The 12,233-nt window shown below is 47.0% G+C and overlaps 2 protein-coding genes across 2 annotated transcripts; one reads left to right on the top strand and one right to left on the bottom strand.

Moving 5' to 3' along the window:
* Nucleotides 1-1,028: 1,028 nt before the first annotated feature.
* gtf2a2 (general transcription factor IIA, 2) lies at nt 1,029-6,133 on the top strand. The gene is made up of 4 exons (XM_070555103.1): nt 1,029-1,235; nt 1,662-1,766; nt 3,942-4,068; nt 5,920-6,133. The coding sequence occupies exons 1-4, from the start codon at nt 1,164-1,166 to the stop codon at nt 5,943-5,945; spliced, it is 330 nt and encodes a 109-aa protein (XP_070411204.1). The 5' UTR covers nt 1,029-1,163; the 3' UTR covers nt 5,946-6,133.
* Nucleotides 6,134-7,885: 1,752 nt separating this feature from the next.
* Nucleotides 7,886-9,198, bottom strand: il17a/f2 (interleukin 17a/f2). Its single transcript, XM_070554449.1, has 3 exons — nt 9,115-9,198; nt 8,381-8,535; nt 7,886-8,311 (listed from the first exon to the last, which is right to left on the bottom strand). Exons 1-3 carry the CDS (start codon nt 9,196-9,198, stop codon nt 8,077-8,079), a joined length of 474 nt encoding a protein of 157 aa, XP_070410550.1. The 3' UTR covers nt 7,886-8,076.
* Between the last annotated feature and the right edge of the window lie 3,035 nt (nt 9,199-12,233).

Here is a 12,233-nt window from a genome sequence, read left to right as displayed (position 1 = left end):
ATCAAGACAAACTTAAGAAATTTGGGTGTAATTTTTGACCAATCAGTGTCTTTTGAAGGTCACTCAAAAACATTGGTCCGAAACTGTTTTTATCATTTAAGAAATATCTCCAAACTGCGAAGGTTGGTGTCAAAACATGAACTTGAAATGGTTCTCCATGCCTTTGTCTCCTCCCGTCTAGATTACTGCAACACACGCTTCACATGTTTTTAACAAAACAGCCCTTGACCTACCTCAGTTGGTCCAGAACTCTGCAGCGAGGCTCCTAACCGGAGCAAACAGAAGAGCACACATCACTCCTATTCTAAGGTCTCTGCACTGGTTACCCGTTAAATTTAGAGTTCATTTTAGAATCCTGATTATAATTTTCAATGCTCAACAAGGTCATGCTCCTCCCTATATTACTGAACTGTTAAAGCCTTATGCTCCAACCCGAGCCCTTAGGTCCACCCACCAGAACCTTCTAGAAGTTCCAAAGGCCAGATATAAAAGTCGAGGTGATGTTCCTTCCAGGCTGTCGCACCCCGACTCTGGAATGATCTTCCTTCATCCTTATGCAGCATTGGCAGTCTGGACACTTTTAAAAAAACAGCTAAAGACCCTTTTATTTAAAGCTGCTTTTACCTAAACCTTTTTTTTTTCTTATTTTTAACTCAAAATTTTAATCTTTCATCTGTTTATGAAAATTTATAATTTTATGACTTTATTTTTTCTGATGTTAATCTGATTCTGCTTTGAGATCATTATGATTTTATGACTTTGTTTTATTTTGTTTTGATCTATGTGAAGCACTTTGTGATTCTATGTCTGTGGTAAGCGCTATTTAAATAAAATGTTCTTACTGCTTACTAAGAAAGGGGAGAAGGTCTGAATCTGCGGTCTCCGGGTCGCAGTGTCTCATCGGTGCAGCTTGTCTCTGGGATGCTGGTTTCCTCCCTTACTCAGGCCAAAACCATGTTTACAACTATGAGTAAATCTACATGAAAGCGTCTCTTAATGGAGTGGGACCCATTAACTTTTTTCATTTAGAATAAATCTGAGAATACCGCTTTTATTTTGAAACTACTTGAGTTGCGCATGCTCAGTCTGCATGTTAGTAGAGGAACGTAACTGTTTACTTTTTATGCTAGCTGTCGTTAGCTGCCGTAAAACCCATTTGGAACATGGCGTACCAGTTGTATCGAAACACCACTCTAGGAAACAGCCTTCAGGAGAGTCTGGACGAACTCATTCAGGTGAAAAAGACGGCAGACCCGGAAACGGAGAACGCGCTAGCTCATCGTTAGCTCCCCGTTAGCAGCGGCCCGGCTCCGCACCAAGTGATTCATTATTCAGAAGAAGCCGGTTTGCATTCAGGCCGTATACGTGTTTGCATCGCTGCTTTCTGAGAATAAGGTTCGGGTTCGGGGCCCTAAGCGGAACACTGCTGAGCTTTTGTTAGTTTATCAGCGGGTCAGATCTACGGCCCAGTACTGAGATGAGTCGCTTCTGGGTTGGATCCAGTCAGGCTTGTGTGTGTGTGTGTGTGTGTGTGTGTGTGTGTGTGTGTGTGTGTGTGTGTGTGTGTGTGTGTGTGTGTGTGTGTGTGTGTGTGTGTGTGGAATACATATTTGCGCGCGTGTGTGTGTAGATTAAAGATTTGTACGTGGGTGTGTGTCCAGACGCAGCAGATCACTCCTCAGCTGGCTCTCCAGGTCCTCCTCCAGTTTGACAAAGCCATCAACACAGCTCTAGCCAACAGAGTCCGTAACAGAGTTAACTTTAAGGTGAGTTTCCTGCACTTACAGCTTGAGTGCAGTTACATGTTTGGTGTGTGATTGTGCTGATTTCTACTGTACAGTAATCAAATCTTTTACACACGTGTCGGCGTCACTGGTGTAATACTTTCTGAAGGTCGTGAGACTTGGGTGTGTTAGGGTAAGGGTCGGATGATGATGGCCAAAGGTCAGCTACCAGGGTTAGCGTTGCTGACTTGAGATGACCTGTGGTACCCTTCTGTCAGTCAGCTGTTATTCACAGGCCCAGTGGCTCTTTACCTTCTGGCCCTCACAGCTGTCCTGCTTTTCCAGAGGTCACTGGGAGGACAATCATTCACAGCACACACTAATGCACAAACCCCAGTGAGGATTTAAAATAGCTAATCAACCAAACATGCATGTTTGTGTTCCTTTGAACCACATTTGCTTACAGGCTTAACAGATATATTGAAGACGGAATCTCCATTGCCCTCCATATAATTCTAAATCACTTTGAACACAGAAACCGTTGTCTCTGGAGGCTATTTGTGGATTTGAGCCCCTTATTTGTTACCATCCTCCCTGACCTCCTAATCTGGAAATACTTGCATCTCCAGTCTGTTGGGATTGGCGCCCATTCCTCCTATTAGCACCACTGTCAGCCTCAGTATCGGCATCCCACACAGCTGTGTGCTGAGCCTCCTCTGCCCATTATACACCCATGACTTCTTTCCAGCATCTACCAGAAATCATGTAACGTAGAGCTCATTTCCTAAGACGATGAATCTGCCTACAGGAACAAAGTGATTAGTCTGGCCGAGTAGTAGGGATGTCCCGATCAGGTTTTTTTTGCCCTCGAGTCCGCGTCCACACGTCATGCTGAAATACAGACAGAACTTACCAGAGAGAACATGAACGGACACGAACGACTGTGTGTTAATTATGTATTTTTTTGGTGACGCCACTTAGAAACTTAGAAAATGTTACTGTGGCCGTGTGCAGAACGCGGCTGGAGTTCATGAATAATCAGCGGTCTGCCTGCTAGGGCTGTCGCGGTTGAGGAATTCCCCCTGCGGTGAGTCAGGGCAGCTCAATATTGCGATATGCGATATTATTGCACCCCGTTTTTATTTATGTACTTAGCAAATTTGTTTGTTAATTACTAAACTCATGGCAATATTTCCTTTGAAACATTGTGCTTACACATTTAAAAAATGTTAGAAAACAATACATGGCCATTTTTAACACTTAATTGAATGCAGATCAAAGGGCAGTAACGGCATTCTCTGACTGAACTTAAAAACAACATTCAGGAGGTTTAACTTTGAAATGCAAATGTGGCTGCAACATCTAACAGAAATAAAAAAAAGTGCCCTACAATCTCCTCGATCTGCGCGGACTTTACCTCTCAGCATGCGCTGTCGCGAGATTTAATCAAGTGCGGTAATTGCGGTGGCACGTCATGCAGCGCGGTGGGTTTCTTAATATCGCGATATATTGTTCTTGCGATTATTGCGACAGCCCTACTGCCTGCCGCTCTCTGCATCTCAGCCCGAAAGAATCCCCGCTACTCTGAGTCCATATAAATAATATAATACAGGTAGAAATTGGGTCTTTTTTGTGCTCCTTCTGGGTGTGTAAGTTAAGGGCATCAGGGGAGCCTGACAACCTTTAAGGAGAACCAAGTTGCTGTCCTGTAATTTGAACCCAGTATCCAACTCCGGATCGGGAAGTAAAGCCCAAGTCCCGATCAGTCTGAAACCACGCGATCGGGGCCGATTTCCGATCATGTGATCAGATCGGGACATCCCTGCCGAGTAGTGCTCAGTGAACAACTTCTTACTGAACACCACATAAACTAATGAAATTAGAATAGACTCCAGTAAACACGGCACAAACCTGCAGCCTCTCAACATAAGTGGACAGTGTGTAGAAACCAAAGTCCTTTAAATACCAAGGAGTTAAGCGACAGTCCCACTTGGTCTACAAACTCCCCAGCAGTGATCAAAAAGGCCAAGCAGCTGTTACCCTCTGGCAAATGTTGCAGATCTATCTAAAAAACTTCAAAGTACAAGATCAGCCTGTTCCTTTCTGCAGCAACGACCTTTAAACATCAAGGCTTGTGGCCTGTCATTGCTACATCACTACATGTCTGCAACAGACAGTAATTTGACTGCTGAACTGGTTCTGGCGTCTGTCTTGCAGGGCTCTCTGAACACCTACAGGTTCTGCGATAACGTGTGGACGTTTGTTCTGAACGATGTGGAGTTCCGAGAGGTGACGGACCTGGTGAAGGTGGACAAAGTGAAGATTGTTGCCTGTGATGGAAAAAGTGAGTAGAGCGTTAGCTTAACATTCTTTCAGGTAACACCTCAGCCGTGGATCTGGACTCGTCTTGGAACTGCCCCAACACAAACAGGAAGTGTTGTGGTGCACCACCTGTGTCGCCTCTTATCAGAGCCGTCTGAATGTAAAACACCTAGATTTCTGGTTCTGGTTTCATTTCAGCATAGACGCAGCTGCCAGCTCACACCAGGAGGGGGTGTAGTTCCACCATGTTGGACTAGCAGGGTATCTGCGGGTCTTTAAAAAGTCTTAAAAAGCCTTAAATTAGCTTTTCCAAATTTAAGGCCTTAAAAATCCTTAAAAATTACAAATAATCCTTAAATACAGTTTCCAGAGGTCTTAAATGACCAAAGACCCAATAAACAAGATTCTTTTATTTCTGTAAAATTTTCATGAATTTCTAGTTAGTGTTCAGCGTTTTTTGTGTACGATGTTGGCGTAAGCGGAACCGTACACAGTTGGTTGTGAAAGGGGGCTATTTTTAGATGAGCACATTAGCTGGTTAAGCTAGTGGGAGCTTGCACCATGGGGAAGTGCAAGTTTAATGGTAACTGGATCCCATGATCGTGGCGTGGTTAGCACCGGTTCCAGGCAATAGCTGGAAATTATAGCTTAAATGATAAATGACCCGCACTTGTATAGCGCCTCTCAGAGTCAGGACTCCAAAGCGCTTTACACTACAGTGTATCATTCATCCATTCACACACTGGTGGGGATGAGCCATGATGTAGCGATGTAGCCACAGCTGCCCTGGGGCGCGCTGACAGAGGCGAGGCTGCCGAGAACAGGCGCCACCGGTCCCTCCGACCACCATCATCAGGCAAGGTGGGTTAAGTGTCTTGCCCAAGGAAGAATTCTCTGTCCGGAGTCGGGATCGAACCTGCAACCTTCCGATTACTGGACTACCCGCTCAACCTGTTGAGCTACTGCTGCCCTGCTTAAATAGCTTAAATTTGGTCAAAGTGGCCTTAAAAAAGGTCTTAAAAAGTCTTAAATTTGGCTCCCTTAAACCTGCAGATACCCTGACTAGGCAGCGATGGTTAACTAGTTCCTATTGATTTACAGACAGGTACACATTTGGGTGGTTAGAGCAGTCTGGTTGATGACCGGAGCAGACTAATGAGTGGAGTTGGTAATGACCAGAAGTTACCAAGCGCGGACGGAGTTTTATTGGCTCTGAGATCTGAGACGTTGGTTCAGTCAGAACAGCAGTTTCCAAGCTTTTTCTACTGGGTCTCCTTGGTTTTAACCCTCCCACTGTCTTTATGCGTGACCCCGCCAGGAAAGTTGACCACTGAGCAGGGTTGATGGTTTATCCCTTGAGGTCCACGTGGCAGGGGTGAGGTGGTGCTCACTCCGCACCCCTGCCACGTGGACCTCAAGGGATAAACCATCAACCCCGCTCAATGGTCAACTTTCCTCGCGGGGTCACGCCCGTTAGGACAGTGGGAGGGTTAAAAAAAGATTATTTTTTTTTCCGTAGCTTCTTGATTTACCTTCATTTGGAAAAAGAGACTAATTCAGACCAGACTGACGTGCTACAAGCTAATCCTGATGCAGCTAAAACTGGTGTACATCTTCCATCTTAAATCAATGCTCAGAAATGTCATGGTAGTGGCAGGAAGTGCTACACCTGGCTGTTGTCATGGAGACCACAGTCGGCTAGTGTGGAGGTGGTCTAATGGTGCAGCAGCTCTCACATGGTGCTGATGCATGGTCTGGTCTGTCTTCCATGTAATCTCTCTTTCTTCAAACGAAGTCCATTCAGGAACCTACACCAGGTTGGAGTTTATCTCCACCTGTCCACAGGTGTGACTCGTGTTGTTTGTCTCCTCAGACACAAGCTCCAACGCTGCAGAGTGACCTTCATCCCCCTACGGCTTCCTCCTTCATCTGGAGCAGCTGGACTGTACATATGTTTTTTCATTGCACAGTTACGTGTGTGTGTGTGTGTGTGTGTGTGCGCGCGTGTTTTATATTTTCAGGTTTATATCAGGAGGCTTGTGTTCAGTTGACTGAATCTCTTTAATAAAAACTGGATTTAAAATGTTTCTTGTGTATTTTTTATTATTTATGACGGCTTGAGACACTAAAGTTGTAGTGAACTGATTATTGTGACAGGATCGCGAGCGTTAGCTGCTTTAGTCGTGTTCTGCTGAAGGATTCAGCTCACCTGACAACATTTGGGTCTGGGCCCAGCCAGACGGCACCGGTGATCTTAATGTTTGCTTATATTAATCAGCGTAACAAGATTGGTCCTTTTAGAGTAAAACTGAACTAAAATCCATTCTGTTACCAAGACAACTTTGTCGTAAGCACCTGTATGAATATCGAAGTCTTTACCAGAATATCGACAAAGCTCCGTAGGTTGAATCTTCCAGAGGAACCAGAGATTGGGGCCGGCCTCTCGGTGTTGCTAACGAACATCTGAAACCACCGTGGCACTTGCAGCACGGTCTCAGTAGAACGGTGGGGCACAAACACCACGGCCCCATGCTCGGATCACCCTAAAACACTGGAAAAGCACTCGTGAAATCAAAGTTTAAGTCCTGTGGGACAGTCGTGTGCATCCATATTGGTTATCCTTGATAAATGTCATTCACACTGGTGGTGATGAGCTACGTTGTAGCTACAGCTGTCTGGGGGCTCACTGAGAGAGGCAAGGCTGCCGTGCTCGGGCACCACCGGTCCCTCCGACTGCCACCATCAGGCAAGGAGGGTGAAGTGTCTTAAGGACGCAACGCCTTTGCCAGACTGAGCGGAGCACGATCCTGCAGCCCTTCACAACGGGGAAGGCTCTTCTGCCACCACTCCCACTTGTTAAACGACAACAAAAAATCATTGATGAAGGCTAAATTTGCCACTTGAACAAAACGTTTAGGATTATTGGGTTTGACAAGACGAGTTACTGAAAAGATGACAGATCAAAGTTTCTGCTCCAGTAATCTGGTGTGTGTGTGTGTGTGTGTGTTTTCTGTCTTCTCCATCAGTGAGTCGTGGTGGATGGCTGCTTATACTGAGCCAGGATCCTCTGGAGGTTTCTTCCTGTTAAAAGGGAGTTTTCCTCTCCACTGTCGCTAAATGCTTGCTATGAGGATTGCTGTAAAGTCAGTGACTTGATGCAACCTGCTGGGTTCCTTAAATAGGAAACTTTTTACTGATTGGCTTAATGAACTGAATCGTATTGGAATGTTTATTATGTGAAGTGTCTTGAGACGACTCTTGTCGTGATTTGGTGCTTTATAATTAAACTTGAATTGAATTAATTGTGTGAGATTTTGGATTAGGTGTTGTCATAATCTGTTTAATCATCACAATTATAACAAAGCCTTGAAATGTCTGTCTTTGCATCCGAGTCTCATGGATTAGTGTCTTCTTTGAAGTTGAATCACTGACATAAATGAACTTTTGCATCAAATTCCAATTTCTCGAGCTTCAACTGTAAAATGGCATTTCTAGTTTAGAGGTTTGTGATTTTTACGTTCAAGGACACAACGACAGAGCTGGGATTTGAACCAGCAACCCACTGATTACTGGGGAACTCCTGCCTAGAGCGCATCTAAGGGTCTGATCCTGTCACAATTCATCTGGAGCTTGGACACGGACCGGAACACGATCCAGAGCAAAACAGTCTGGATCTTTGGAACAAGGGTTTCGTTTCAGTTTCCCATCAAAGCAGAACGCTTACAACCGCACCGAGATGGACTGGAGCTCCTGAGGACGAGGACGGTGTGTGTGTGTGTGTGTGTGTGTGTGTGTGTGTGAGGACTCCTAAAGACTAGACTGAAACTGGAGCTGATGGACTTTTATTTTTATTTGGACCTGCTAAACCAGCCAGCATGTGGTATAGTAGAACCCAGTCCAGTTAGAATTCTTCTCATCTTATTTGTTTGGGATTTTTCCCAGCTGCTCAGGATCAGTCCGGGCCCAGTCCCGGGATCCAACTCAGTTTCTGTTTCTGAAAGTTCACACTTGTCTCCTGGTTCTGGTTCTCTTAGCTGTGACTGGTCTTGGCCCTGACGCAGGTACAGCCGACTGCCACAGACCTGTACGAGGCGGTGTAGCAGCTTTCATTCTGCCTCCGGTTCAGAACCAGGATGTTCTGATAGACTGGGACGGAGTTGAGGTTCTGGTGGTCCGTCTGCCCCAGATCTGGACTGGAACAGAATGTGCTGCTGCACTCAGCCTCCCACAGAGTGGACGGGATCTGGTCTTTTAACGTGGTTGACCTGGATGAACAGATATCAGCATCAGCAACATGAAAACAGAACCAGGACCAGAGGTTCTACAGAACCAACCTCCAGCTCCAAGGAGAAAGAGACCTGCTGTTGATGTTCCGGCTGGACTCAGGGAGGACTTTGTTTTCCAAGGAGAATGTCAGAATGGAGTCACATGTTGGTGTTGGAGCCTGTTCATCAGAGGAGGAGCCCACCCTTAAGGCACTGAAGAAAACCTGAGGAACCGAGACAGGATCAGAACCATCAGAATCTGGACCTTCACCCTCAGACGTATTGAGAAAAGATGGTTTTCAGTCTGGCTTCTATAAAGTTTCAGCAAAAACACAAACTAACAAAGTTTCTGAGCTGATTGCTAAACGACACATTTATGTTTATCATGTTTATGTTTATTATGTTTATGTTTATTTATTTAGCAGACGCTTTTATCCAAAGCGACTTACAATTTATAACCTATAGGGCATGTTGTGATCTGTGGGGGGAAACCGGAGTACCCGGAGGAAACCCACGCATGCATGGGGAGAACACGCAACTCCACGCAGAAAGGCCGCAGCCGAGTTTCGAACCTGCAACCTTCGTGATGCAAGGCAACAGTGCTAACCACTGCGCCACCATGCAGCCCATTTACTCACTTTCATTATGAAAACTTAAGAGTTGTGCCGCATTTGACAAAACTTAGCAGCAGCATCTCAGGAGGTAGAGCAGAGCGAGTTGTCCCGTACTCGGAGGCCTGCCGGATCCACCCCAGCTCCCTCCAGGGAGTTCTGCCGTTGTGTCCTTGGGCAAGACACTCCAACCTCCCTGCCTGCTGGTGGTGGTCGGAAAGACCGGTGAACGGCAGGCTCGCCTCTCAGTGCAGCTGTGGCTACAGTGTAGCTCATCCCCACCAGGGTTTGAATGTGTGTGTGAATGGGTGAATTATTCATGTGTTGTAGAGCGCTTTGGAGTCTCAGAAAGGCGGACTGCAAGTGCAGGTCATTTATTTTTCATTCATTTTAAATGTTGTCTCTCGTTTGGACCCCCTCTGAGTCATGGAACCCAACTTACACAGAAAATAAACCAGAACTTCCTGATCACTGTGAGTACTTCATGAGCAAAGTTTCACCTGAATAACCAGCAGAAACGTACACGTCTATCGTTTAAAGACAAACAGATATCCATAAAAAACGAGCCAGCACTTCTGTGTGTGAATTCATATCATTTCACCTCTGATTGCAAAAATCTAGTTTACTACGTTCTGTGGCTGAAATAAGCGAAATGTTTTAATTAACATTCCTGCTTAGACCTCAAACCCACCAGGGATCAACTCATTTCTGCTCACCTGCAGACCTCAGGTCAGATATTAAACTCACCAGCAGAGGCCAGAGGGAGAATCTCAGCAGCTCCATGATGTCGGTGGTGTGGCTCAGTCAGTTCTGCTCTTCGCTGCTTCAGTTCAGCTTTATGTTTGAAGCTGTGCGACCCTCAGATCTGATCTGTGATCAGATAAACTCACAACCAATACGAGAGATCCCTCCTATCTCTGTTGTCCATCTAACACCTTGCACGCTCGGGAATTAAAATCAGCAGTTTCATTGTGATAAAATCTCGCAGTAAAAAGCAGAATAACTCTGAAAAAAACTCCTCCAGACCGCAACCCAACAGCCGAATGCTCGTTTCCCCTTTGGAGATCAAAAATGATCTTCTTGTTGTGTTAAATGAGATTTACTGGAACAATTTCATCAGAGAGCCAATCAGAAGGCAGCAAATAGAACAGAAAAAAGATGGGATTCAAGATTCTGTTTAATTTAGTTGGGTTGAATTCAGCAGTTTTTGTGTTTGTGTCACTTTGAAATGAGAACAAGGACATAAGAACACTTGGTAACAACCGGCTCAAATCTAGATTTTTGTGTAACTCGAGTAACATGGTCACCCTGATCATTCATGTTCTTTTTGAATGACCCGCACTTGTATAGCGCCCCTCAGAGTAAGGACTCCAAAGTGCTTTTCACTACAGTGCATCATTCATCCATTCACACACACATTCACACACCGATGGTGTCATGATGGGTGGTAATTTCTTAACCCACATGAAGAATCACTCAGGGATAAGGTAAGAGATGATAATAAAATCTTTATTTTATAAAGAAAACAAAGCGAAAACTGAGGGCGCTGATCCAAACGGGACAGGAAACGAGGCAACTCCGACTCCAAGAAGAACGGTGAGAGTGATTAGAAACTGAGAACCAGGAGATGAATAATCATGAGAGGAACGGGCTTACTGAGTTGAGCAGGACGAGGGGCAGGAGGGAGAGGCAAGTCAGGTTGATGCAGGGAGGAGATGGTCACTGGAGGAGATGCTGGATCCAGGAAGGCAGGTGAGCGGTGGAGAGCAGGAGGCCAGGGAAGCTGAACGACGCTGTGATAAATCACACCTCAGGCAGGTGGAGGGAATCCAGGGCTGGTACAGACAAGAATGTAGAGCTGGGTTAGTTCAGGTAAACGAGTCTTAGAGTCAAGGCACAGATAAGGACGTGGCTAGATGTACCCAACAGTAGCGTATCAACCGGCGATGAGGTGTGGCAGCACCGCTCCTTAAATCCTCTGGCCAGGCTGATGGCAATTAGCTGCAGCTGCTGCTCCCCAACACGCTCACCTGCAAACAATGAAGGGAAAATAGCAGCAGAAGCAGAGAGAAGGCAGAACCATGACAATACCCCCCACACCCACCCTCAAGGGACGCCACCCGGCGGCCCAGCCGAGGAGGAGGACTCAAAATCCCTGATGAGAGAGACGTCGTCAATCCACGAAGCGGGAACCCACTGACGATGCTCCGGACCGTATCCCCCCCTATCCACAAGGTATTGACCACCGCGACCCCGGGGGCGAACATCCAGGATGCGCTGGACCTGGTAGCCGAGACTGCCGTCAGAGAGCCGGACAGGAGGAGGAGGCTCAGCAGGAGGGCACAGAGGACTGGACACGAAGGGCTTGACCAAGGAGACATGGAAGACTGGGTGGACCCTCATGGACTAGGGCAGGGACAGGCGCACAGAAACAGGACCGAGGACTTCAGCGATGGCATAGGGACCGATGAACCGGGGGTAGAGCTTCCAATTGGCACCCTTAAGTTTAATGTCACGGGTTGACAACCATACCTGCTGGCCAGGAGCGTAGGCGGGTGCCGGACGGCGGCGCCGGTCAGCCAGCCGGCGGTTGCAGTCGGCAGTCCGTTGGAGCGGCTCTGGCCTGGTTCCAGGTGCGCCGAGCGCGACGGATGAACTGGGGAACTGAAGCTGGGGAATCGGAGTCGGAGGGGAACAGCGGTGGCTGATAACCCAGAGAGATCTCGAATGGGGACTGACCTGTGGTGGAGGAGACGTGAGAGTTGTGTGCATACTCAATCCATGCCAATTGGTCGCTCCATCCAGACGGGTCATTGGAGCAGACACATCTCAGCATGGCCTCCAGCTCCTGGTTCATCCGCTCGCACTGGCCGTTTGTTTGTGGGTGGAAGCCAGAACTCAGAGCAGGTCGAGCCCCCAGATGGGCGGCAAACTCCTTCCATACTCGAGACAGGAATTGAGGACCCCGGTCCGAGAGAATCTCCAAGGGGATCCCATGTAGACGGAAAACCTGAGAGATGAGGAGGTTGGCGGTCTCTGCAGAGGTTGGAAGGTGTTTAAGAGGGACAAGATGACAGGATTTGGAGAACCGGTCAACAATGGTGAGTATGGTATTAAAACCCCTGGAGACGGGTAACCCGGTAACAAAGTCCAATGCTATGTGGGACCAGGGGCGTGATGGAATAGGCAGGGGGCAGAGGAGACCATGAGGTGACTGGTTGCTGGACTTGTTTCGGGCACAAACCTGGCATGCGCCTATGAATTCATTAGTGACCCTGTAGAGAGACGGCCACCAAAACGTCCGACGGATG

This window comes from Nothobranchius furzeri, chromosome 9, assembly GCF_043380555.1.
Source record: "Nothobranchius furzeri strain GRZ-AD chromosome 9, NfurGRZ-RIMD1, whole genome shotgun sequence".
Taxonomy (NCBI): domain Eukaryota; kingdom Metazoa; phylum Chordata; class Actinopteri; order Cyprinodontiformes; family Nothobranchiidae; genus Nothobranchius; species Nothobranchius furzeri.
The sequence above is the reverse complement of the archived record's forward strand: the minus strand, read 5'-3'. Positions and strand labels throughout refer to the sequence as shown.